Below are 27805 nucleotides of genomic sequence, written 5' to 3'. Positions count from 1 at the left end.
AAGACAGTCCCCACCCATCTCCCTGGCGCAACATCAGTCACCTCGCTGCAGTTTCTTTACACGAAATGCAGCAAGTTCCCATCCCTGGGCTGGGCGGGGCAGAGACACATTAATAAGCATTTTCTGAGCCTACATTTTATAAAAACACAAGCCTTACAGGCTCCGCCTTGGGAGAAGCGAGTGCATTGCATAACCTGGGATGGCAAATAACAAGGTATCAGGGTGGGATCCGTCCGTTCGCCAAAACAACAGAGATTGCATTTATGATAGCTGCCTCCCCCAGCCCTCTGTGTTCAACAACGGGTCACGAGTTATAAATCCAACAGGTGAAGCTTTTCTGAGGACAAGACATTTAAATTTTTATTTTTAACTTATCAAAATATATGGAAAAGTTTATACCCAAGACCAAGTCTCTTTTTACAATGGATAGACCATTAATAATAATAATAATAATAATAATAATAATAATACACCCATCAGGCTGGGTTCCCCAGCATTTTAAAATGCTTTAAAAATCTAACCTAAAAGAACAATGGCAAGTGAAGCTGATGAACTATGCAGAACTGGCAAAAATGACAGACAGACTAAGAGAAAAAGACAACAGTGACTTTGAAAAAGAATGGGAACCATTTATATTATACTTGCAGAAACAAATAAAGTCTATAGACTTGGTGGCAGGATTTAAATAAACATTCACATTATTAGTATTAGAAAATGTGTGGGAGATAGAGAAATAATATGATGTATCCATTGTTATTTTTATGTTTCTAGGTTTGGTGTTATTGTATAAATATGTTATTAGTAGTTTTTTTTTCTTTTGGAAGGTAGCAAAGTGGGTGAAAGTAGAAACAGACCAGAAGCGGAAGTTGGGGGGAGGCTAGGAGGGGAGGGAGGAAGGAATGCATAGTAAATATTAGGAATATGAATAGAAATAGAATAGAATAGAAATATCTTTATTGTCATTGCCCCCTCTCAGGGACAACGAAATTACTTGACTGCTCCATAAAAACACTAATGAGATGTATGTAATGAATGAAAAAGAAAAATGAATAATTTTTTTTTAAAAAAATCTAACCTAAAAAGAAACAGGAGCAAAGAGAAGGGGGGGGGGAGAGAAACAAAAAGAAAAGAGAAAAATTAGATAATAACACAGTGTAAATTTTAACCCTTTAGTCCATATACATTCCCACTGTTCCATCTGAAGCCTTTCTGATGATGAATCAAGGCTGGCAGCTTCACCTGTTGAATTTTTGCTTGCACAAGAGCTCAGAGAGAGACTTTTAGCTTCCTCACTAATGAACGGGGAGCAGACATACTTCTTGACTCCCGCCTCTCCCCCACCCACAAACACATGCATCATCATATCCATATATACCCTGCATCAACCTAATAGGGCAGCTTTACCCAGCCTTGGGCCTTCCCAAGGTTTTGGACTCCAACTCCCATCAGCCTCTGCTAGCATGGCCAATGGACAGGGCTGATGGGAGTCAGAGTCCAAAACATCCCACCAGGGATGGCTGGTCCAAGGAGTGCGCCAGCGATATTGATGGCGTTCAGCAACCCAATTGGGAAACCTGACAAACTCATGTGCAGTTCATCATGGTGTCTACGTTGGAGTCAAATGCCCTCCAGGTGTTTTTTTGGGAACAAGGTGATTAAAATATAATTAGCCAGTGAGATGACAAGAGGATGAGTGGAAGGCAGGGAGGAATCTCAGCGTAACCTGAAAAGCAGCTTTGAGGGGTGGTTGTGATGCTTCAGCTCTGTGGTGCATCATTTGGGCTAATTTAGGCAGGCAGAGGATATGACCCCTCACACGACCACTGTGCTTTGCAGTGTGCCCCACCTATAAACCATGGACGGGGAGCCATGAATGGGAGAAGAGAACATGCCAATCTCAGGTTCTTAGTTTCTCATTTTCCCAATCTTAAATTTAGTTCTCCATATTTCCACATCAGTTTGCAATTTTGTTTATTTTTAAGGTCCTCGTGAAAATTTGCCAGCGTTTCAGTGCAAATTTCTGGTAATGGACACATCTTTGTACAGTGGTACCTCGGGTTACAGATGTTTCAGGTTACAGATGCTTCAGGTTACAGACTCCACTAACCCAGAAATAGTACCTCGGGTTAAGAACTTTGCTTCAGGATGAGAACAGAAATCGCAGCGGCAGCAGGAGGCCCCATTAGCTAAAGTGGTGCTTCAGGTTAAGAACAGTTTCAGGTTAAGAACAGACCTCCGGAATGAATTAAGTTCTTAACCCGAGGTACCACTGTACGCAATTTTGCCTGATACACACATTTCCCCAAAGCGATTCTCACTAACACAACATACTTTTTTATGTTACTTTTACTCATGTATGAACCTAGGTCCATGCATTCCTCTAGCACAGGGGTCAGCAAACTTTTTCAGCAGGGGGCAGGTCCACTGTCCCTCAGACCTTGTAGGGGGCCAGACTATATTTTTTGGGGGGAGGAATGAACAAATTCCTATGCCCCACAAATAACCCAGAGATGCATTTTAAATAAAAGGACACATTCTACTCATGTAAAAACACACTGATTCCCAGACCGACAACAGGCTGGATTTAGAAGGTGGTTGGGCTGGATCCAGCCCCTGGGACTTCGTTTGCCTACCCATGCTCTAGCACAGCCTTTCGTAACCTGTGGGTCCCCAGATGTTGTTGGACTACAACTCCCATCACCCCTAGCTAGCAAGGCCAGAGCTCAGGGTTGATGTGAGTTGTAGTCCAACAACATCTGGGGACCCACAGGTTGAGAACCGCTGCTCTAGCGCATGCATTTTTGTACATACTTATTGGCTGGAAAATGGGTTAGCAAAATTCACATTAGGGTGAATTTTGAAGGATCGCTGTGTTTCAGTTTTTGCATTACAGGTGGTGCAAATCTGGTGGGTTTGCCTTCAAATGCAAACTGAATGGGATTTCCCCCCTCTCCCTACCCCACAATCACATCCACATCACACATGTGAAGCCCTCTTAAATCATTCAACAGTAATGAGTTCCTCCAAAGAGTCCTGCGAATCCTAGTGTAGGGTGCTGAGACTCCTTCGTAGAGCTACAATTCCCAGCACCCTGAACAAGGTATAATTCCCAGGATTTTGAATGGAAGCCATGACTGTTCACTTGGTATTAAAGGTAAAGGACCCTGACCATTAGGTCCAGTCGTGACTGACTCTGGGGTTGCGGCGCTCATCTTGCTTTATTGGCCAAGGGAGCCGGCGTACGGCTTCCGGGTCATGTGGCCAGCATGACTAAGCCGCTTCTGGCGAACCAGAGCAGCGCACGGAAACGCCGTTTACCTTCCCGCCAGAGGGGTACCTATTTATCTACTTGCACTTTGATGTGCTTTCGAACTGCTAGGTTGGCAGGAGCAGGGACCGAGCAACGGGAGCTCACCCCATCGCGGGGATTCAAACCGCCAACCTTCTGATCGGCAAGTCCTAGGCTCTGTGGTTTAACCCACAGCGCCACCCGCGTCCCTTCACTTGGTAAGGGAATGCTTTAAATGCATGATATGGCTGCAAGCGTAAAGTGGCTAAATAATTTCACGATGCAGTCCTGCAAAAGGACTAGGAGTGGAGTTTTTGCAAGCCCTTCTTTGCACAGGAGGTGAGAATTCAGGTTTCCGTGCGTTGACCACAATTGCAAGACCAGAGTTTCCTCAAACTTCCCATTTCACAAAGGAGAGGCATTATACATCATCTGGTCTGGGAAGAAGCTTGCTTGCCACATTCAGCTGATTTTCTTCACTGGCTCCCTTCACCCTACTTGGCTATTAGCCATGGGTTGGAATAGTAAACCCAGAACCAGGAATATGGTCAGGATGACAAGGGATGAGTCAGCCTGTCAATCTCTTTCTCATTTTTCCCATCGTAAATTCAGTTCTGCATATTTCCCCACCAGATTGCATTTTTTAAAAAAGTGCTCTTGAACATTTGCCAGCATTTTAGAGTGAATTTATCCTAATATACACATTTTTGGTATGCAATTTTGTCTAAGAGGCATGTTTTTGTTAAGCATAACCCTAATGTAATGCAATTTTGTATGTAGAATTCATGAATATATGCATTTACACACACATTTTCCTCTAACACACACTTTTGTGCACACATCATTTGGCCAGAGAATTGCATCACAAACTTGGGGTAAGTCCAGATTTTGAAGGATAGTTGCGTTTTGGTTCATATATTGTTTTGGAATGTGTGACTTGGATCGGTTTCCATTAACATTTGGCCCAAACCAGATTTTGCCACCACCTGTAGGGCACACCTTGGCATACAACCCCTCAAGTGCTTGTGAATTTTTTTTGAGGAGGTTGTGGGCAAAGCCCAAAGAGGCCAAAAAGAATATAAGACAAGGCCTATGGCCCATCTAGTCCACTATCCTGGTGAGTACTTAAGGTTCCCAACCCCTATAGTTAGTTATAATTTGCTGGTAGCCATCTGATTTTATTTTAATTTTACAGTGGTACCTCGGGTTAAGAACTTAATTCGTTCTGGGGGTCCGTTCTTAACCTGAAACTGTTCTTTACCTGAAGCACCACTTTAGCTAATGGGGCCTCCTGCTGCAGCTGCACCGGTGGAGCACAATTTCTGTCCTCATCCTGAAGCAAAATTCTTAACCCGAGGTACTATTTCTGGGTTAGCAGAGTCTGTAACCTGAAGCGTCCGTAACCCGAGGTACCACTGTAATCCAATTTTAAGCTGTATTTCAGATGATTGCTGAATTTTATGTCTTAATGTGTTATATATTTTGATGTTAGCTGCCCTGAGCCTCGTTCTGGCCAGGGAGGGTGGGATATAAATAAAATTATTATTATTATTATTATTATTATTATTATTATTATTATTATTATTCTGTTCTCAGAGAGATCAGCCAGAAGGAAGCCAGAGTGAAAGCAGATTCAGGCAATGGGTGGCTCATGTCAAGTGCAGTGAGGAGAGACCGAAAAGAGAGATCAATGCATAATATGCATACAGTGGTACCTCGGGTTATAGATGCTTCAGGTTACAGACTCCACTAACCCAGAAATAGTACCTCGGGTTAAAAACCTTGCTTCAGAATGAGAATGGAAATCGTGCGGCGGCAGCAGGAGGCCCCATTAGCTAAAGTGGTGCTTCAGGTTAAGAATGGACCTCCAGAACGAGTTAAGTACTTAACCCGAGGTACCACTGTACTTCTTGCAGGAGGGATGGCCAGGACACTGGTAAGACGGCCACAGGTAGCTTCAGTTGCATCCTCAGGCCTGGGAAACACCCTCAAAGAGCAGCCTGTCCCGTGATGTTGTAAAGCGAAACTCAGCTATTCCCCGCAGGGTCTGGTTTGTTGCTAATGATAGTAAACACCCAGTGTGAGCTGGGAATCTATTTCTGCAAGCCTATGCTCCTTTGGGTCTGCCTCTTCTTAAAGCACAAAGGTCGGCTAACCAGTTCACTGAAGTTACTTTTAAAATAAGGTTGCAAAATTTTGGAATGCATTTCATTTAAGCACCCTTATTTGTTTTTTGTCTGCAAAATAAAGCAGCTAACAAATTATTATCGCTATTAATAATAGAATTCTGATATGCAAAGGTTTGGCAGGCAGCCCTGTTAGAAACACATTCACCTAAATTAAAGGTAGCCAGAAGACAAAGCAAGCACGCTAACTTTTTTTTGGCAGTTTGGTGCGTTCCTATTTCTTCTATGGATAAATCACAACATAATCAATCGCCCAGTTCCCTCAGAATATCAGGCCACAATGATAACATGGTGACTGTCCTGTATTTTGTTAGCTTCAGCATCTCTGCTCTGTGTTGCGTTCTCATTGTGCATGGTTTCCCCCCCTTTTTTCTGTATACTGAATATTGTGAAAACATATTGCGCGTGTGGAAAAAACATTCGACAGAAGCCTGATACTTGTTGTTTTGGGATTCTTGCTACAGCAGAAATGAGAACTGTTGAACAAGTGACACATCTTTCACAAGTGGTTTGCCCACTCGTCTCTTGCGTAAGTAGGTGTTTTGCAGGAAACCAACAAGCTTTGAGGAAGAGGTTGAGAGATGGGATGTGGAGATCTGTTTTCTGCCTGTTGCACAGGGGAAAGATGTGCAACCTGGAGAATGTCAATATTTTGCAGGAGAGGTTCAAGCGCAGACCAGAAATTTAGTTTTGCACAATTAAAGTGAATTAGAGTGCTCTGCTGACCTGGTACAACAATTCCGGTTTTTGTTTTGACTTTTTTTTGCAATTAAAAATATAGCAGGCAATTCTAAGACTACTCTCCCTGAAAGAGCTGGCTTGAGATGCAGATTTGTACAAATGCAGGATTTATTTTGACATTATTCATTCATTACAAAAGCAGTATTTATTCATTACAAATGAACCCCGTTCCCCTGGTGGTGCTTTTAAATAGCCGAGTCAAACGTGGTGCCTTTCACCAAGTCAAGAAAGTGTGTTGTGGGCTGGGTCTCCCAGTCAGAATTTAAAGCAGTCTTGCATGTCAGTCAAGAAAGGTGAAGGGGCTGTTCCTTCTCCTGTTTCTGAAACCGAGTTTTCAGCTTGCTGATGATGAAGAGGTGGAGGTGGAGGAGAAAGAGAAGAGGGGACAATCATTGAACTGCATGGCCTCTTCAAACCTGCAATAGATTCTGCAACTGCCAAGTCCCCCATTCCAAGAATCCCAATAACTCTCTAGCAGTCTTCACAGAAATACACTGCCCAGGAATCGGGGAGAAGAGAGAACTATTCTGTAGTTTGCTGGAATGCTGTCTTACGCTGCCTCAGATAGTCAAAACTCTGATCCACCTATTGTATTTTTCGCTCTATAGGACGCACCCGACCAAGGACGCCCCTTGTTTTAGAGGGGGAGAACAAGAAAAAAAAATCTCCCCCTCTCTGCTCAGCGCCCCTTCAGCGAAGCGGCAGGAGAAATGGAGCCCTTCAATTTCTCCTCCTGCTTCGCTGAAGGGGCGCTGCGCAGCTCTCCCTCTCTGCTGAAGCCAGGAGAGTCTTGCGCTCCCGGCTTCAGCAAAAGGAACCTGAAGCCTGCGGAGCACAGCGCAAGCTCCCGCTGCACTCCAAAGGCTTCAGGCAGCTATCCCTGAAGCCTGGAGAGCGAGAGGGGTCGGTACGAGAGGTCGGTGCCTCTAGCTCTCCAGGCTTCAGCGAAAGCAGCGCGAAGCCTCCGGAGCGTGGAGGGAGCACTCCCTCTGCGCTTCGGAGGGTTCGCGTTGCTTTCGCTGAAGCCATGGAGCCTGCATTCGCTCCATAGGACGCACACACATTTCCCCTTAATTTTTGGAGGGGGAAAAGTGCGTCCTATAGAGCAAAAGATACGGTACTTTAGTTCTGTCAACACTGGCCGGCAGCATTTATCCAAGATTGCAGGCAAGGTATCTTTCCTAGTCCTACCTGGAGATGCCATTTGGAACTGAACCCAGAAAAACCTTCTACAGGCCAAGCAGATGCTCTCCTGTTGCCCTGCAACCCCTTCCCCCTGACGTCACCCAACTGAAGAAATCTTAGCCAATGAATTGTGCCGCTTGTCACTGGCTGGCTGTCTCCAGTGCACACATTTAAACAATTGTTTTGAAGCAAGAGGTGGACTTTGGCTTGCGATATCTGTATTTTCTCAGGGCAGGGCGGTGAGGAGGCCAACGCCTTCTCTCGTGGGTGGGAACCATTCTTCAAACTTAGCTTCAAGGGGGCTCCTTGAAATCTTGCTGTCCTGTGAACTGGGGAACTTTTTTATAGAGCCTACAGGGAAATGTGTGTATGTCTGCATTTGGAACGAAAAGAAGTTCTGTGACCGAGTTCTGCTATGGAGCTGCAAGCCTGGTTTGTGTTAAGTTCTTGGTGACAGACTCTAACAGTAGGAGGGAGAGAAAATGTTGCATTATGAAAAGCAAGGCTCACTTTTTTCTCTGCACTGGCAACCTCTTGTACTACCCCAGCCAGATTGGCATGTAAAGACAAGGCTTTATGATGTTAGCTGCCCTGAGCCCGGCTCTGGCCAGGCAGGGCGGGGTACAAATAAAATTTTATTATTGTTGTTGTTGTTGCATTTCATTGGGGGAAAGCAGCATAAAAATGCCCACTGCCCAATTGTTCCCGATTCACTGCATTATGACATGCCTAGGATGGAAGGGAATTCGATTACGGAATTCTGATATCTCTAGGTAAAGGTAAAGGGGCCCCTGACCATTAGGTCCAGTCGTGACCGACTCTGGGGTTGCGACGCTCATCTCGCTTTATTGGCCGAGGGAGCCGGCCTACAACCTCCGGGTCGTGTGGCCAGCATGACTAAGCCGCTTCTGGCGAACCAGAGCAGCGCACAGAAATGCCGTTTACCTTCCCACCGGAGTGGTACCTATTTATCTACTTGCACTCTGACGTGCTTTCGAACTGCTAGGTTGGCAGGAGCAGGGACCGAGCAACGGGAGCTCACCCCATCGCGGGAATTCGAACCGCCAACCTTCTGATCGGCAAGTCCTAGGTTCTGTGGTTTAACCCACAGCTCCACCTTCTGATATCTCTAGTTTTCACTAATTTCTCCCCTTCCTTTTGTGTAAGGTTATTTTTGGGCTTTGCTATGTTTCCATTAAGTAAATAAAATCTTTAGGGCGGAGGCAGGAATTACCCAGCTGCAGTGCCCTCAACTCTCTCTGCTCAGATGCTGGACCTTCCAAAATGTGCAGGGAGACCAATGCCAGCAGCTACTTACATTGTCGGGAAAATATTTCTCAATGAGGCCCAGGGCAGCTCGGTAGACAAAGGTGTTCTCGTGAGTCTGGAGGGCTTCGATCTTCTCCAGGCCCCCAAGCTCTTCCACCAAAAGGCACAGCTTCTGCGTTGCACCCAGCTTCTCAGCAGCCTAATATTGGGATACAATGCAGGGTCCATCTAGTTCAGTATTGTCTACACTGATTGGCAGCAGACCCCCTATTTTTCCAGGTGGAAAGCCCTGCCAGGAGATGTGAGGGACTGAACTTGGATGCAAGGCAGATTCTCTGCTATTGAGATGCCTGCAAACCTGTGCCAAAGAGGAAAAACTGTGTTCTTTCTGCAACAGCATCAATTCCAGGTTAGAACGCTGCTCAGTTGTTCTGGACTGGTTGGATGCGGAGGAACGGTGGGAGGAACCAACTGGTGAACCCTCAAGGGAAGAAGGCTCAGAGTCAGAGGAGGGGTGGTGGGACAATGAAGAGCGGTCAGAGGGAGAAGACTGGGAAGAGGAGGTGTCGGAAGCTGAAGAAGTAACAGGGCTTTGTGAGCAGGGAGACTCTGTGGCAGAGAGCAGTCCAGAATCAGAGGCAGAAGCAGAAGAGGAAGGAAGCTGAGAGAAAGAGATGAGTCAGGTTGGGGAAGAGTCATGGGTGACTTTCCCTCCTGCTACAACAAGCTCCCGGCCCCCGGTCTCCAAGAACCTGAAGAGTTAAGACGACAGCCGAGCAAAGACAGGCAAGATGAAGAAGCAACAGATTGCTTGAGGGAAAACCAGAGAAGTAGATTTAGAGAGGCGTGGGAACGTGGAGACCTTCTGTCCTGCCTCACTGGGGCAAGATGTACTACTGGGAAGGGTTGCTGTGCTCACTAGGCCTCAGCTGTTTGGTTTCTTTGAATAAAGAGTTAACTGCACGGACACCTGGTGAGTTATTGCTGACCTGCTCCAGACATCTGTCTCTCCCCCCCGCCCCCAATATCAGTTCTCCCAGGAAGCCTACCAGAGAAGCAGCGATAAACATGCACACTTACCAAGAAGAAACTAGAGATGCTGTCCAAGACGACGAGGATAATTTTGGCATCTTTGATAGCCAGCAAGTTCAGCAGAGGTTTAAGGACCCCTGCCTGGACCATTTCCTCCACCTGCTGCTCCGTCCCTCCAGTGGTGAAGTTGGCAACCGCCCACACAGCCTCCCTTTGGGCCCTGATGTCTCCCTGTTGAAGGTGGGGAAGGATGGGCAGGCAAGTGAATACAAGACGGCTGCAGATCAGCCAGTTCTAGTACAGTGGTACCTCGGGTTACAGACGCTTCAGGTTACAGACGCTTCAGGTTACAGACCCCGCTAACCCAGAAATAGTACCTTGGGTTAAGAACTTTGCTTCAGGATGAGAACAGAAATCACGCAGTAGTGGCGCGGCGGCAGCAGGAGGCCCCATTAGCTAAAGTAGTGCTTCAGGTTAAGAACAGTTTCAGGTTAAAAACGGACCTCCAGAATGAATTAAGTTCTTAACCTGAGGTACCACTGTAATTTAACAGTGAACAGCGCTCAGCATGTAGCAACTGATAGCAGGACTCTCACCTATCCCACCCCAACGAAAGCAGAAATCACTTACTATAAATAAGGCATGACTTGCTTTATATGAAATGTGCATTTATTTTTGTTTAGCAAGACTTATATACTGCCTAATCAGATTTGGAAACCTTTGGCCCTCTAGATCAGTGTTTCCCCAAACTTGGGTCTCCAGCTGTTTTTTGGACTACAATTCCCATCATCCCTGACCACTGGTCCTGATAGCTAGGGATGATGGGAGTTGTAGTCCAAAAAAACAGCTGGGGAGACCTAAGTTTGAGAAACGGTGCTCTAGATGTTGAACTGTTCGACAGTGGAACCATCTCCTTCGGGAAGTGGTGGACTCTCCTTCCTTGGAGGTTTTTAAGCAGAGGTTGGATGGCCATCTGTCTTGGATACTTTTGTTAAGACTCCTGCATTGCAGGGGGTTGGACTGGATGACCCTCGAGGTCCCTTCCAACTCTACAGTTCCATGATTCTATGACCTACAACTCCCATCATCCCTGGTCACTAGGCCAGGCTTCTTTCGATTTGTAGTTCAGCAACACCTGGAAGGTTCCAAAAGTTCCCCACATCTGCACTAAGCAGTTTACCTAAAATGTATAATATTCATAAAAATTCAAATAAAGTCAACATAATTTATTACATTTGCTTGTTAAAGTATCAAAATACATAGGGTTGACTGTTGTTTTTTAAAAGCAAGATCCGTACATAATTAAACAACATGCCTGGATAGCCTTGCCTAATCAGAAAAGCTTTAGCAGAGCAGGCATTGAAAGCAGTGCAACAGATGTCACCTGTCTAATATTTAAAAACTTGCATGGGTTTGGCAGTCATGTCACGGGCAGGGGCCAAGAGTCATGCAGAAGCACCCTCCAGTTGCAGAGATTTTCACATTCCCCTAAGCATCTATGTTGCCATAAGAAGTAGAAACATTCCTCTTTCAATTAAGGTGGAGGGGAATGCAGATTCTCAGGAAGGGCAACCCTTTTCTGTGTGTACTCGGTGTTACGTATTCAGTGGCCTGTGCTTGCCTGAGATTGAGTCTGGACTAAGGATTCTGAGCTCCTGTGTTCTGATTCAATACATGATGTCCAATCACAGAACATTTCAAGATTGGGGCCTCTGCCATTGGCCCTTGAACTCCTGAGTTGTGATTCGCAGCTTGGAAGTTTAGACAGCCAATCACGGGTTGAGTGGGAGTGTCCCAGGCTTTCAGGAATGTGATACCTCGGGTTACAACTTACCGTATTTTTCGCTCCATAAGACACACTTTTTTCATCCTAAAAAGTAAGGGGAAAGGTCTGTGCATCTTATGGAGCGAATATGTGGTCAATTGCTGGCTCCCTTTCCGGCCCCAGCCCCTTGCGCAGGCCTCCATTGCTGAATGTTCAGCAGATGGAGGCTTTTGTTTCCCCAGCGACATGTGACTGGTTGATTAGATTATCTGTCTGGAAACTATAGAAACGGCTCCCTTTCCTTTCCTAAAGAAGCTGCAGAACTGTGAATTGAACCCCATAAAAACAGGATTTTTTCCCTTTGCAAAGTAAGCTCAACAACTTTGAGCTGATCCTCAAACAAACGGGGCTTTTCCCCTTTCCTCCTCTAAAAACTAGGTGCGTCTTATGGTCAGGTGCATCTTATGGAGCGAAAAATACGGTAATTCATTCCGGAGGTCCGTTCTTAACCCGAAACTGTTCTTAACCTGAGGCGCGCTTTTGCTAATGGGGCCTCCCGCTGCTGTTGTGCCGCCGGCGCGCGATTTCCGTTCTCATCCTGGGGCAAAGTTCGCAACCCTAGGTACTACTTCTGGGTTAGCGGAGTTTGTAACCTGAAGTGTTCGTAACCTGAGGTACCACTGTATAAGCAGTTGTTTTGCCCCTATTTCCCAGTTATGCAGTTCAGTAAAGGTTCTTGCTGTTATCGCTGTGTCTTGCCTCTTGTCATAACACACCCTTCCACCAGCTGCAATTACCAGCAGCGTTCCCCAGCCTGAGCAAGGGAACCCAGGACAGTGCGAAACATTACCTTCTCCAGCAGCTCCACCAGGGGAGGCAGGAGGCCGCAAGTGATGAGCTGCTGTATCTGGCTGCTGGGCCCTGCTGCAATGTTGCTCAAAGCCCAGGCTGCCTCCTTCTGTATGGATGGCTTAGGGTGGTGCAGGAGGTGTGGCAAGACAGACAGCACACCGGCATCGATGGCCATCTGCGTCTGCTCGTCTGTGCCAGTGACGATGTTGCCCAGAGTGCGGAGAGCTGGAGTCTGAAACAAAAAACAAAATGCAGAAAAAGTATAGATTAATCAGGGGTGCTGGAGACGCCACCAGTATTCTGAGCAGAACTCTCAAATACAGGGATGGTTGGATGGATTTGTGCATGCGAGTTCCTCTCAAGGTCTCCTTTTTCCAATCTTTTAAGTCTGGTTCTCCACACGCATTTGTGAATTATTTTTCCTTAAAAAATTCACCCACAAATATATGAATTATTTGAAAAGAAATTGTAATGAAGAGATTACGCTAGTAGGACTGCAAGAAGTTCCGTAAGGAGGCCTATTTGAAATATTGCAAGAAAGACTATGAAGAGAATTATTAGTTAATAATAATTAAGAGTAATAGAGAAATTAAGAAATGCAGAATAAGTGATAAAGAACAGAAAACCATCAGAGGTTGTTGATGGAAGTCTAAAATATTGTATAAGATAAGAAGTTATGTCAAAGGATTGTTGAAAATGATATGTAAAAAAACCAATAAAAATGTATATAAAAATAAAAAATTCACCCACATCTTAGTGCTAAGTTCTCTCGATTGACATGCTTTTGCAGGCTATTTTCCCCAATGTAATATATTTTGTGTGTTATGCATACAAAACAATACAGCGTTTCTCAACTTGTGCCACCAGCTGTTGTTGGACTACAACTCCCATCATCCCTGACCACGCAGTCCTGCTAGCTAGGGATGATGGGAGTTGTAGCCCAGCAACAGCTGGCGACCCAAGCTTCAGAAACACTGCGATGCATTGTCGTAAGAAATATTTGCATCTTAATACCCCAATATTTGCATTATTGTACTCGTTATTTGGCCAGAGACCTGCACTGTAAAATTCAGAGAAGTGCAGGTTTCGAAGCAAGGCTGTGTTTCTATTCCCGTGTTGTTGGGATCCGAACTGAACTGAATTTCTGGCCCATCCCAACAGATGACCTGTGCCATCGAGGGAAAGGGAGAAATATATTTAGCAGTAGCCGGCAAGACTATGTGGCACTGCTTTTCCTAAGTGCCTCTTACGCGGGTGGCGCTGTGGTCTAAACCACTGAGAATCTTGTGCTTGCTGATCGGAAGGTCGGTGGTTTGAATCCCCACAATGGGGTGAGCTCCCGTTGCTCGGTCCCAGCTCCTGCCAACCTAGAAGTTTGAAAGCACGCCAGTGCAAGTAGATAAACAGTTGCCGCTGCGGAGGGAAGGTAAACAGCATTTTCGTGCGCTCTGGTTTCCATCACGCTGTCTCGTTACGCCAGAAGCGGTTTAGTCATGCTGGCCACAAGACCTGGAAAGCTGTCTGTGGACAAACGCTGGCTCCTTTGGCCTGTAAAGTGAGATGAGCGCCACAACCCCATAGTCGCCTTTGACTGGACTTAACCATCCAGGGGTCCTTTAAAAAGGTAAAGGGACCCCCTGACCATTAGGTCCTGTTGTGAACGACTCTGGGGTTGCGGCGCTCATCTCGCTTTATTGGCCGAGGGAGCCGGCGTCCAGCTTTCGGGTCCTGTGGCCAGCATGACTAAGCCGCTTCTGGCGAACCAGAGCAGCGCACGGAAACGCCGTTTACCTTCCCGCCGGAGTGGTACCTATTTATCTACTTGCACTTTGACGTGCTTTCGAACTGCTAGGTTGGCAGGAGCAGGGACCGAGCAACGGGAGCTCACCCCGTCGCGGGGATTCAAACCGCCGATCTTCTGATCTGCAAGTCCTAGGCTCTGTGGTTTAACCCACAGCACCATCCGCTTCCCTCCAGGGGTCCTTTACCTTACCTTTTTTTACCTTTACTTACCAGGACTGGCAGGTCTGCGTAGGCCAGGAGCTGCACCAGCCGCGGCAGCACCCCAACCTCCACCACCACATGGATGCGGTCATTGGAGCCGTCCGTCAGGTAAGAGAAAGCCCAGCTGGCGTCCGCAAGGATGCCCTCGTCGTCGTACTGCAGAAGGTTCATGAGCATGGGGAGCATCTGCTGCACAGCTCCCATGGGAGGATATGGGTTTTTACCTCTGCAGAGGTTAGACAGCGTCCATGTGATGTTGCGCAGGAACCCAACCTGGAAAAACAGAATCACGTCCAACGAAACCCTTGGCTGAAACCAGAGTTGGGAAACAGAACTTCCAAAGACTATAGCGCCATGGATAAGCTCATAGCTGTCAACTTTTCCCTTTTCTTGCGAGGAATCCTATTCGGAATAAGGGAATTTCCCTTAAAAAAAGGGAAATGTTGACAGCTATGCTCTGGAGCTGAGAAGACCGGTTAATCCATGGGTAGCCAAACTAAGGCCCGGGGGCCGAATCCGGCCCAATTGCCTTCTAAATCCGGCCCACGGACGGTCTGGGAATTAGTGTGTTTTTACATGAGTAGAATGTGTGCTTTTATTTAAAATGCATCTCCGGCTTATTTGTGGGGCATAGGAATTTGTTCTCCCCCCCCCAAATCATTGTTCGGCCCCTCACAAGGTCTGAGGGACAGTGGACCGGCCCCCTGCTGAAAAAGTTTGCTGACCTCTGGGTTAAACCCTTGAGATAACCAGTTAATCCCTTGACCTATGCAACTGATGAATAGAAGAGGATAGGCTTGAATTAGTGGGAGAGACCTGATTGAAACCAACCCACTGCACCCTTGACTTGGCAATTCATGATTTCCCTCTGGAACGGAGAGGGAAAAATGCAGCAGAAAGGAGGCTCGTCTGCTAAATCTGTCATTCAAGAACTGGCTGGATACAGCCATTGGTAGCTAATGGGAATACAAGCTGGGTGCAAGACATTGCAATTTCTAGAACTATTGCTCAGTAGGCCAGGGATGGGAAGCCTGTAACCCTAATATCTATAATATCTATTATCTGTCTATCTGTCTATCTGTCTATCTATCTATCTATCTATCTATCATCTATCTATCTATCTATCTATCTATCTATCTATCTATCTATCTATCATCTATCATCTATCATCTATCTATCATCTATCTAACCAGGCGGAAGCAGAAACATACCGGAGTGCAAGGTGTCACCAAGGACAGGAGGGGAGGGATTACATTGAAGCTGATCAGCACATCTCTATACTGTGGGCCGTCACCTACGTAGGATAAAGCATTGGAAATGGTAGTTACTATCCGGGTGGGTGAAAATAGCGAAACACGGTCATCTCTCCCTGAACCATCCGTGGTGGCTGGTTTCCTTTGGCACTGATGGGACAGAGAGGAGGAAGACCGACAGCAGGTGGCGCCAGAGTCAATGCACCTTTTCCGTGGTGGCTCCCCGCTTGTCAAATGTTCTCCCCAGGGAGGCTCGCATGGCACCTTCACTACAAACCGTTAGGGTGAAAACGTTTCTCTATAACCAGGCCTCTGGTGGATTGACATATTCTATGGCCATATATACCGGTATATATTCTAAATGACATTTGAAAATATTCATTTAAACAATTTTAAACCAATAACTTCCCTTCTCTTTCGGTGGTTCATTTTGTATACCATACATCCCTGCATATTTTACATGAACTATACCATTCAACAGACGCGGGTGGCGCTGTGGGTTAAACCACTGAGCCTCTTGGGCTTGCCGATCAGAAGGTCGGTGGTTCAAATCCCCAAGAAGGGGTGAGCTCCCGTTGCTTGGTCCCTGCTCCTCCCAACCTAGCAGTTTGAAAGCACATCAAAGTGCAAGTAGATAAATAGGTACCGCTCCAGCGGGAAGGTAAACGGCGTTTCCGTGCGCTGCTCTGGTTCACCAGAAACTGCTTAGTCATGCTGGCCACATGACCCGGAAGCTGTACGCCAGCTCCCCCGGCCAGTAAAGCGAGATGAGCGCCGCAACCCCAGAGTCAGCCACAACTGGACCTAATGGGCAGGGGTCGCTTTGCCCTTTACCTTTATACCATTCAACAATCCACCACTGAGCCTCCTGGGCTTGCCGATCGGAAGGTCGGCGGTTCAAATCCCCTCGACAGAGTGAGCTCCCGTTGCTCAGTCCCTGTGGACAAACACCGGCTCCCTCGGCCTGAAAGCGAGATGAGCGCCACAATCCCATAGTCGCCTTTGACTGGGCTTAACCATCCGGGGGTCCTTTATCTTTACCTTTTTCACCTTATTACATCGATCAAAACTTATTTACACTGTTGAATTTATCATAATGCTACCAGTATTTTTAAATGAACACAATCCCCCCCCTTATGGGACATTCTATGGCCTTTTAAATGTGTGGAGGGGGCATTATTAGTTTTTATTGTGTTATTTATTTTGTGTTCTCATTTTGTATTTTTATGTTGTGAACCACCACCCGGCAACCTGCGGTATACAAATCAAATAAATAACAAGAATTGCAACCCTCCCCTAGCTCACTTCATTGTGCACCTGGGAAAGCCATAAGGTTTTCTGCTGCCCAGGCAGGATGGACCAAGAATGAAGTTACATGTGGACCCTAGAATGTTCTGGGCACCCTGTGTTGGGAACCAGTCACAAGAGAACTGGGTTCCAGCATGGGCAAGCGCCCCTTGAACTGGGATTGCCTGCCTTTATGACTGATCTAGCCGGGCATGTTGATGGTCTACGACTTGTTGGCTCCCCCAAATGTTGACGGTTTGGCTCTCACTGACTAAGACCCAGCAGTTCATTGGCTGCCATCTTGGAAATCCAAAAGCACCGCCACTTACCTGCTATGTTCCCCAAGGCCCACACAGCCTGCTCACAGATATGCATCTTTGGAGAAGACAAGATGACTATCAAGCCTTGCACGGCATTGGCCTCCACTACCGCTCTGGTCTGCTCAGGTGTCCCAGAAGCAATGTTAGTGAGCGCCCAAGCAGCCTCTAGCTGCAAGCTTGGAGCGTCGTGATGATACAAAAAGTCCACGAGTTTAGGAATGACTCCAGTTTCAACGACTTGGTCAATGGGAGGGTTCTTATGTTGAGAGAGTAGTTTCCTGTGAATGGGGAGATGGATGAGAGCCTTAATCAACTATTGAGCACAGGTCGGCTGACTTCAGGCTTGCAGGACTCAATTTTTAAAAAAAAAACCACCCAGAAGTCCCAATATCTAGCAACCAGAACCATGAGCAAAATAGTAGCTGGCTGAACAGAGTGCCTCCGTAAGGCCAACACAAGCTCAGCCCAGTAATTTATAATCAGCACCCAAAAGAAGTCCACCAACCCTTCCACACTAAATTCCACTTTTGGTTTTCCCTTTTATTGTTTTTGCAGCAATTTAATTTGGGGAGGGGGAGACAGGAAAGCTTTTCAGTTGTAGCTATTGGTAAACAACTCAGAGTCAGAAACCTTTGTTGCTCGCCCAGAGAGCTACCAGGGAACTCCCAGTTAACTTCTACTGCTCCAGATTTTGCAATGCCAGTAGAACGACAACAGATTCAAAGGTCAGTGAATACAAAGTCTACATATACAGGATTTCAAGCTGTTGCAGAAAAAATATACACTGGCGGCTTCAAATGCAGTGAGGCAATTTCCCTTGATTCTGTTGGTCCAGGTCCTACCCGCCAGAACAGGATAAAACAAGCTTGCTCCATCTTCCATGTGACAACCCTTTAAATATAGTCTCCTCCTATCCAAGCTAAACACGCCCAACTATCTCAACTGCTCCTCCTAAGGCTTGGTTTCCAGACCCTTGATCATCTTGATCACCCTCCTCTGCAGCTTGTCAACATCCTTCCCAAATTGTGGCTCCCAGAACTGGACACAGAACTCCACGTGTGGTTTGACCAAGGCAGAATAGAGCAGTACTATGACTTCTTTGTTGGGACACGGGTGGCGCTGTGGGTTAAACCACAGAGCCTAGGACTTGCCGATCAGAAGGTGGGCGGTTCGATTCCCCGCGACGGGGTGAGCTCCCATTGATCAGTCCCTGCTCCTGCCAACCTAGCAGTTCGAAAGAACGTCCAAGTGTAAGTAGATAAATAGGTACCGCTCTGGCGGGAAGGTAAACAGCGTTTCCATGCGCTGCTCTGGTTCGCCAGAAGTGGCTTAGTCATGCTGGCCACATGACCCGGAAGCTGTATGCCGGCTCCCTCGGCCAATAAAGCGAGATGAGCGCTGCAACCCCAGAGTTGTCCACGACTGGACCTAATGGTCAGGGGTCCTTTTACCTTTACTTTATGACTTCTCTTGATCTGGACTCTATACTTCTGGTGATGCAGCCTAGAATAGTATTAACTTTTTTTTGCTGCTGCATCACACCGTTGACTCATGTTAAGCTTGGCGTCTACTAAGACCCCCTAGACCCTTTTCACATGTACTACTGGCAAGTCAGGTGTCCCCCATCTTACATTTGTGCATCTGATTCTTCCTACCTAAGTGCAGAACCTGACATTTGTCTCTATCAAAATTCATTTTGTTAGTTGGGGCTCAGTTCTCCAATCTTCTAAGATAATCTCGAAGCCTTCCTTTGCGATTTCTCCTTCCTTCCATCTCTCCCTTATTACATCTCAGCTCACCTGTAAGCTTCCTTTGGTTTTGCTGGGTAGCAGAACAGACTGGGGCTCTGCAGCTGTGGCAAGGAAACCTTTGCCCTGCCTTGCCATCCAAGATATTTCAGAAGGTGTAGCAATCCCAGCAGAGGCACTAGGGAAGAGCTTAAAACAGTGGCAGCTCACCTGTGGTCCTCCAGATGTTGCTGGACCACAACTCCCATCATGCCTTGCTGGCTGGGAGGTGTAGTCCCAACAATATTCCAAAGGGCACTGGAATTGGGAAGGCGGTGTTAGAAGAATCAGCTTTGCCTTCACATACCTGATGGACATGGTTGCCTTGAGAATAAGATGTTGATCGTCTGATTTCAGTGCCTCAACTATTTCCTCCAAAGGAATTTGAGCAACCTGGGTTAGGGAAGAAGGGAATTATGAATCAGGCATGACAGAGACCACAAGACCAGCCTACTGAATCAGGCCAATGGCCCATTTGACCCAGAATCTTGTTCGCCAGTCAACCAGATGCCTCAATGGAAAGCCAGCAAGCAAGACATGGTCACTTGGGGCATAGAAGAAGAAGAGTTTGGATTTGATATCCCGCCTTTCACTCCCTTTAAGGAGTCTTAAAGCGGCTAACATTCTCCTTTTCCTTCCTCCCCCACAACAAACACTCTGTGAGGTGAGTGGGGCTGAGAGACTTCAGAGAAGTGAGACTAGCCCAAGGTCACCCCGCAGCTGCATGTGGAGGAGCAGAGATGCGAACCCGGTTCCCCAGATTACAAGTCCACCCCTCTTAACCACTACACCACACTGGCCATGGTAACTTGGGTAGGTTGGATTCTGTTGTAACTAGTTGTCATGGACAACCCTCTCCTCCAGGAATTTGCCCAATCCTCTTATAAAGCCATCTAAGTGTCAAGGAGGGGGTTGCTTTCCTGAGTTTTCCCTCCAAGCTACTTATCAATCACACACAGGCACCAAAATGGGTTACCAGGCTCTACTGGCTTCTTCTCTGGTATCAGCTAAAGGTAAAGGTAAAGGGACCCCTGACCATTAGGTCCAGTCGTGGCCGACTCTGGGGTTGCGGCGCTCATCTCGCTTTATTGGCCGAGGGAGCCAGCGTTCAGCTTCCGGGTCATGTGGCCAGCAGGACTAAGCCGCTTCTGGCGAACCAGAGCAGCGCACGGAAACGTCGTTTACCTTCCCACTGGAGTGGTACCTATTTATCTACTTGCACTTTGACGTGCTTTCAAACTGCTAGGTTGGCAGGAGCTGGTACCAGCTACAGAACAGCAAACAGCAAGTCTAAAACACGGTGTGTTCTCTCCCGTTAACGCAGAGATTTATAGGGGCTGGGGAATGCTGGCAACCAGCCAGCCCCCTTAACATGCTCCCACTTGGGGGACTAATTGTTGCTCCCTGCCTGAGGGCCCCCCCAGCAATACTTGATCCCAGGATCACTACTTTACAACAGCGAGTTCCATATTTCATGAAGATGTCCCATCTTTTATCTGTTCTCAATCCTCCAGCTTTTTCAGATGCTCACCAATTCTAAAGTTACGAGGGGGAGAAAAACCTCCTCAGTCAACTTTCTCCATGCAATGCATGGTTCCATAAACTTCTAAAGACTTTGGGGTTGCGGCACTCATCTCGCTTTCAGGATGCAAGTGGCGCTGTGGTCTAAATCACTGAGCCTCTTGGGCTTGCTGATCGTAAGGTTGGCGGTTCGAATTCCCGCAACGGGGTGAGCTCCCGTTGCTCTGTCCCAGCTCCTGCCAACCTAGCAGTTCGAAAGCACGCCAGTGCAAGTAGATAAATAGGTACCACTTCGGTGGGAAGGTAAACGGCATTTCTGTGCCTCTGGTTTCCATCACGGTGTCCTGTTGCACCAGAAGCAGTTTAGTCCTGCTGGCCACATGACCCAGAAAGCTGTCTGCGGACAAATGCCAGCTCCCTTGGCCTGAAAGCGAGATGAGCGCTGCAACCCCATAGTCGCCTTTGACTGGACTTAACCTTCCAGAGGTCCTTTACCTTTACCTTACCATAAACTTCTGTTGAGGTGCTTCTGACTTGCCTTTTCTCAGGATCAGTCACAACTGCTACAAGCTTTTCTGCTAAGGGAATTGGCTCCACCCCCTTGAACATTTTGGTTGCTCTGGCCAGGAACGACAACAACAACTGGGTTGCATCCTGATCTAAAGTGGTTGCGTAAACCCAGCCAGATGGGCAGGGTATAAATAATAAAATTATTATCATTAAAGTGGGTTGCAGCAGCAGCAGCCCCATCACCATACAAATATACGGTAGTGGGTCTCTAAAAGGTAAAGGTAAAGGTACCCCTGCCCGTACGGGCCAGTCTTGACAGACTCTGGGGTTGTGCGCCCATCTCACTCAAGAGGCCGGGGGCCAGCGCTTGTCCGGAGACACTTCCGGGTCACGTGGCCAGCGTGACAAAGCTGCATCTGGCGAGCCAGCGCAGCACATGGAACGCCGTTTACCTTCCCGCTGGTAAGCGGTCCCTATTTATCTACTTGCACCCGAGGGTGCTTTCGAACTGCTAGGTTGGCAGGCGCTGGGACCGAGCAGCGGGAGCGCACCCCGCCGCGGGGATTCGAACCGCCGACCTTTCGATCAGCAAGCCCTAGGCGCTGAGGCTTTTACCCACAGCGCCATCTGCGTCCCTTAGTGGGTCTCTACCCACTACCTATTACCTATTTAGACCAAAGTCAGGGGTCACATCTGGAAATTCTGAAGGCTGCTGCTATAGAGCAGGTAGGCTAACCAGTGGCCTTCCAGTCCAGATGTGTTGGACTACGACTCCCATCATCCTTGGCCATGCTGGCTGAGGCTGATGGGAGTTTGAGTCCAACTATATCTGCTGTGCCACAAGTTAGCCACTCCTCTCAGAATATACTTCCTCTCAGCTGAGAGGAGATATGACAGCCATCTTCAGATATATCAAGGGCTGTCACATGGAAGATGGAGCAAGCTTGTTTTCTCCTGCTTTGGAGGGTAGGACTCAAACCCATGGCTTCAAGTGACAAGAAACAAGATTCCAATGAAACATACAGAAAAACTTTCTGACAGTAAGAGCTGTTTGACAGTGGAACGGACTTCATCGGGAGGTGGTGAACTCTCCTTCCTTGGAGGTTTTTAAGCAGAGGTTGGATGGCCATCTGTCATGGATGCTCTAGCTGAGATTCCTGCATTTCAGGGGGTTGGACTAGATGACCCTCAAGGTCCCTTCCAACTCTACAATTCCATGATTCTGTGTGCATACCTGATTCTTCTCTGGTGTGAGGTCATCTTCTGTGCTGACACTGATGTTCCTCCGCTTCAAGATCTGCAGGTCCTTCCTCGCCTTGCGAAGTTCAACTTCCGTTTCCACTCTTTGCCTTCGCATTTCCTAGAAAGGGAGACAGTCAAGTATTGCTAAAAAAAACAAAAGTAAGTGTTACTGTCTTGGGGTGGCCGTGATGATAGGGCCAAGTCTCAGGTGTACGCAGGTGTAGGGCCTTCATCTCAGCAGTCTAATCTAGGGAGAGGCCTCCAACTGTTTTGAAGAGGGGGGAGGATTCAAGCCTCTACCAGTAATTCTGGCACCAACTTGAGCACTATGCTGCAACATTCTGTTGCAGTTCCTACTGTCTCAATTATATGAAGATTCCCGGTCTGCAAATTCCATGTGCAAAGCACAAGTTTGCATTTCTGCTCTGCTCCCCTTACTGCACATGCTCTGCTGCTTCCTAATCCATCAGCCGGCCTAGCTAGAGACTTGTTTCTCAGTCCTGGTAAGATTCCCCATACTTACTAGAAGGTTTTTGCCTCTGTTTTTGAATTTCTGCATCCGCTTCTCTTGCTCACTGGTGACTGGCATCTTCACAGCTGTCTTCAGGAGACACAAAATGGCCGACGGGGCTGCTTGGCACCTAAGAGACCAGAGTCAGATTTCGTTCTGGGTGCTTCCAGACCGTTGCTGGCAGAATCTGATTTTGTGCTAGAATAACACAGGAAGGTGGTGGATGTTTGGTGGAAGGCAGGGCGAGAGGCGGGGAATGGACGACCTACTGCAATGCGCTCTATATGGGGCTACCTTTCAAGGTGACCCGGAAACTACAACTTATCCAGAATTCAGCAGCTGGACTGGGAGTGGCCAGCAAGATCTTATAACACCGGTCCTGAAAGACCTACATTGGTTCCCAGTATGTTTCCGAGCACAATTCAAAGTGTTGGTGCTGACCTTGAAAGCCTTAAATGGCCTCGGCCCAGTATACCTGAAGGAGCTTCTCCACCGCCATCGTTGGACACTGAGGTCCAGCCCAGAGGGCCTTCTGGCGGTTCCCTCCCTGCGAGAAGCCAAGTTACAGAGAACTAGGCAGAGGACGTTCTCGGTGGTGGCACCCTCTGATCAGATGTCAAGGAAATAAACAACTATCTGACTTTTAGAAGACGTCTGAAGGCAGCTCTGTTTAGGGAAGTTTTTAATGTTTGATGTTTTATTGTGCTTTTAATATTCAGTTGGAGCTGCCCAGAGTGACTGGGGAAACTTAGCCAGATGGGTGGGGTATAAATATCATCATCATCTTCTTCATCCCAGGGGGAGAGACTGGGAGAAGAAATGGAAGCTCTCAGGAAAGAGCTGAAAGGGTCCACCACTTTCTGTGCATGATAAGGGAATTACCCTTGATAGAGGACTATGTATTTTCTTTCTTTCTTTCAGGCTGTCATATGTCTGGATTTTCCCAGACATCACCGGGATTTCAAAGGTGGAATTGGCATCCAGGAAGAATTTCCAGAAGGTGGCACTTTGTCCTGGATCTTAGGCAAGTCAATCAAACAATCGCGGGTTTGGAGTTGTTTGGGTTTTTGTAAAAGAAAAGCTCAAGAACTTTGGGGTTTATCTACAAAAAGCTCAACAAAACAACAACTTTCAGGGTGTCCTGGTTTTCATTTTTTGAAATATTGCAACCCTACTTTCTCTCTCTTTTTTGCTTTTAATTTAGATTAAATTTTATTTATAGAATCATAGAATCATAGAGTTGGAAGAGACCACAAGGGCCATCGAGTCCAACCCCCTGCCAAGCAGGAAACACCATCAGAGCACTCCTGACATATGGTTGTCAAGCCTCTGCTTAAAGACCTCCAAAGAAGGAGACTCCACCACACTCCTTGGCAGCAAATTCCACTGTCAAACAGCTCTTACTGTCAGGAAGTTCTTCCTAATGTTTAGGTGGAATCTTCTTTCCTGCAGTTTGGATCCATTGCTCCGTGTCCGCTTCTCTGGAGCAGCAGAAAACAACCTTTCTCCCTCCTCTGTGTGACATCCTTTTATATATTTGAACATGGCTATCATATCACCCCTTAACCTCCTCTTCTCCAGGCTAAACATGCCCAGCTCCCTTAGCCGTTCCTCATAAGGCATCGTTTCCAGGCCTTTGACCATTTTGGTTGCCCTCCTCTGGACACGTTCCAGTTTGTCAGTGTCCTTCTTGAACTGTGGTGCCCAGAACTGGACACAGTACTCCAGGTGAGGTCTGACCAGAGCAGAATACAGTGGCACTATTACTTCCCTTGATCTAGATGCTACACTCCTATTGATGCAGCCCAGAATTGCATTGGCTTTTTTAGCTGCCGCGTCACACTGTTGGCTCATGTCAAGTTTGTGGTCAACCAAGACTCCTAGATCCTTTTCACATGTACTGCTCTCAAGCCAGGTGTCACCCATCTTGTATTTGTGCCTCTCATTTTTTTTGCCCAAGTGCAATACTTTACATTTCTCTCCGCCCTCCCTGGCCAGAGCCAGGCTCAGGGCAGCTAACACCAATAAAATCACAGTAGAAACATAATAGGGGGAAAAGAGAGGGGGGGGAAGAATTGCATGCAAAAGTGTGTATGCTGGGAGAAAATAGCACTAAAATTGTCAGACTGGGCACAGCTACGGATACTACATAATACCCGTATGGCATTTGTAAGAACCTGATAATTTAGTGTAGCAGCACCTAAACTTTGGAACTCCCTGCCTCTTGAGATCAAGCAGGCGTCTTCACTATACCCTTTTTGGCGCCTGCTAAAATGCCGTATTTTTCCGTCTATAAGACACCCTCATGTATAAGACGCTCCCTATTTTTGGGGACTCCAATTTAAGAAGATGGGGGGAGATGTATCTGTGTATAAGAGGCCTCAAAATTTTTAACATTTTTAAGGAAAAAAACCTAGTCTTATACACAGAAAAATATGGTAATTCCTGTTTAGACAAACCTACCCAGATGCTTAGAATGTCAAGGTAATTTTAATATGCTTTAGCATTTTATGTTTCCTATGTTTTAAATAAGTTTTGTAAGTTTTGTAAGTTTTTCTTGAATTTACTGTTTTAGATTTTGTAAACCGCTTTGTTTTTGTTTTTCCAATCAAGCGGTGAATACATTTTATGAAATAAATAATAAATAAAACGCTGATGAGTTTTCAGGACTCTTTTTTAAAAAATAGAACTCAAGATTGGAAAAAGGAACCTTATAACAAAACAAAAAAATGACAGGAAAAGAGAAGAATCCAGAAATCCAGAAAACTAAATGCCAAATATGAAGTCTCTGCAATGCAACAACTGAAATAGTTAAATCCAGAAACTCGTCATCATCTATCCTGACAATGTCTCCACAACATGCAATGATCTGAATAAAAGAAAACTTCTGTTCAACATGCAAAATGTCCCTATGGTTCTTCAGTCATATATTTTAGATGCCAAATGTCAGCATAAGATGTTCAAAACATTATTTGGATAATTGAAATTCCAAATGCATTTTGGCTTAGGAGTCTTCTCTGGTGGCCTGTTTGATTATGCAACATCCTTTCTGCATGAGTTCAGCCTAAAACTACAAATAATTTTGCTTTAAAAGTGCAATCAAAAAGCCAAGTCACCCAATTTTCTCCAGTTGCATAAACTAAAAACAGTCTTCTGCCCCTCAGATCATTGCCTGTGCTAATGTCAAAAGCCTTTAACTCCACTTGGCTCAAGCTTACAAAAATTGGCTACCATCTGTTAAAAACAATATATAATCATATAACAGAAAACCATCTCTCTCTTTGTACACATACAGAAAAACTTACTAATGTAAACTTCTGAGTCCTACTAGTCAGGAATTCGTCCTATGAACTCCTGCAAAAGGACCTCCTATATATTACCAAACCTTATTCATTGCACACCTGACCTTAACATGTTAATCAGGTTCCTACTCCCATTTCTCAGACATTTCCATCCATTCTGTGAAGACTTACAGTGACAGCAATCGCCCATCTCTCCCCCTGTATATATGAATTCAGAGTAATAACCACAAGGGCGAGAAGGCTGGCACAATTCCTAGGAAGATTGCACCTTCCAATTCTTACACAGCAGACGTCCGTTCTATGTTTCCATGGAGTCTGTTACGATAGGTGCTTCTGTCTTTAATGGTCCACCTGGTTTCAAATATCCATCAGTGGTTTTCCCCCCCTTCAATTATTTTTATTGATTTTCCAAAATTGTAAACAAACAAACATACATCTTAATTGTACTTAATCCGATCTTAGTAACATTGTTAAGTGACTTCCTCAAATCCCCCTGGCTGGATTTCAGTGTAACAGTTTTCCAAAACCAATTTTCTTATAGAATTAATCACTTAACATCTTTCTTTTCCTTTTAACTTTAAACATGTTATTCTCTAACATTTCATATTTAAATCCTAAGCCTGGATGGCTTCTGGGTAGGAGTTGATCATGGTGAGGGTTTGCCAAACGTGCCTTCCTCTTAGCACGTTTCCCCCTTTCGTCCTGAGTCCGCGACCAGAAGAAGGAGGACTGGAGGAAATTCAAAGACTATTTAGTTAAATAGGTTAAGATAACTTAATTGGAAAAACTTGCAAATATCAAATAGCCATCAGTGTTGGAGCTGCTGGCACCTGAGAGGAGAGAAGGCCAGGCCAAAGTCAAGGGTGCACCAGGGAGACCACTAGAGGCCATTGGTCCATCCATCCAGCCCACATTAGTTCCACAATGGTTTTTAAAAAGTGTTTGAAACAGCCCTGTTTGAGTGGCCAGGTGGGGGGAAACCCAGGTCACTGGCAGAGGAAAGGGGGGCGGGGGGAGCGCACCACCCCTGGCACCATCGGGGAGGGGGGTACCATTGTGGCCTCCCACCACCACGCTGGCGCCATGCCCCACGTGCGCCAGCCACGCCCCCGCCTGCTCTCTGCTCCCGGGTGCCAGAGCATGCAGCTCTGCCACTGACCCAGCTGGGGCTTTTGTCCCTTTAATAAAGCTGTGTAGCAGAGGGAAGGTCAGGGAAGCTGGTTTGGCAAGATGTAGCATGTTAAAGCTATGGTTTTCCCAGTGGTGATGTATGGAAGTGAGAGCTGGACCATAAAGAAGACTGATCGCCAAAGAATTGATGCTTTTGAATTATGGTGCTGGAGGAGACTCTTGAGAGTCCCATGGACTGCGAGAAGATCAAACCTATCCATTCTGAAGGAAATCAACCCTGAGTGCTCATTGGAAGGACAGATCCTGAAGCTGAGGCTCCAATACTTTGGCCACCTCATGAGAAGAGAAGACTGCCTGGAAAAGACCCTGATGTTGGGAAAGATGGAGGGCCCAAGGAGAAGGGGACGACAGAGGACGAGATGGTTGGGCAGTGTCATAGAAGCTACCAGCAGGAGTTTGACCAAACTGTGGGAGGCAGTGGAAGACAAGAGTGCCTGGCGTGCTCTGGTCCATGGGATCACGAAGAGTCAGGCACAACAAAACGACTAAACAACAAGCATGTCTTCTGCAACTGCTGGCTATACCAGCTGAGATCCCCTCTTCTGCTCTACTATTAAA

General features: G+C 46.6%; 1 protein-coding gene across 1 annotated transcript; it reads right to left on the bottom strand.

The window, feature by feature from the left end:
• Positions 1–6332: 6332 nt before the first annotated feature.
• On the bottom strand, positions 6333–23006 carry KPNA7 (karyopherin subunit alpha 7). The gene is made up of 10 exons (XM_053365405.1): positions 22767–23006; positions 22236–22361; positions 19278–19363; positions 17193–17461; positions 15535–15617; positions 14333–14596; positions 12318–12551; positions 9751–9933; positions 8720–8869; positions 6333–6558 (listed from the first exon to the last, which is right to left on the bottom strand). The coding sequence occupies exons 1-10, from the start codon at positions 22830–22832 to the stop codon at positions 6472–6474; spliced, it is 1548 nt and encodes a 515-aa protein (XP_053221380.1). The 5' UTR covers positions 22833–23006; the 3' UTR covers positions 6333–6471.
• Between the last annotated feature and the right edge of the window lie 4799 nt (positions 23007–27805).

The sequence above is a fragment of the Podarcis raffonei genome, chromosome 14, assembly GCF_027172205.1.
Source record: "Podarcis raffonei isolate rPodRaf1 chromosome 14, rPodRaf1.pri, whole genome shotgun sequence".
NCBI classification, from domain to species: Eukaryota; Metazoa; Chordata; class Lepidosauria; order Squamata; family Lacertidae; genus Podarcis; species Podarcis raffonei.
The sequence above is the reverse complement of the archived record's forward strand: the minus strand, read 5'-3'. Positions and strand labels throughout refer to the sequence as shown.

Bases quoted from the DNA above. Each gene is read 5' to 3' on its own strand.
- KPNA7 (XM_053365405.1), bottom strand. From the start codon at position 22,832: ATGCCAGTCACCAGTGAGCAAGAGAAGCGGATGCAGAAATTCAAAAAC. The intron at 14,597-15,534 runs GTATGTTTCTGC...CTGTTTTTCCAG, and splicing joins TGGTGACACCTTGCACTCCG to GTTGGGTTCCTGCGCAACAT. The intron at 9,934-12,317 runs GTAATGTTTCGC...CACCTTCAACAG, and splicing joins TGGTGGAGCTGCTGGAGAAG to GGAGACATCAGGGCCCAAAG.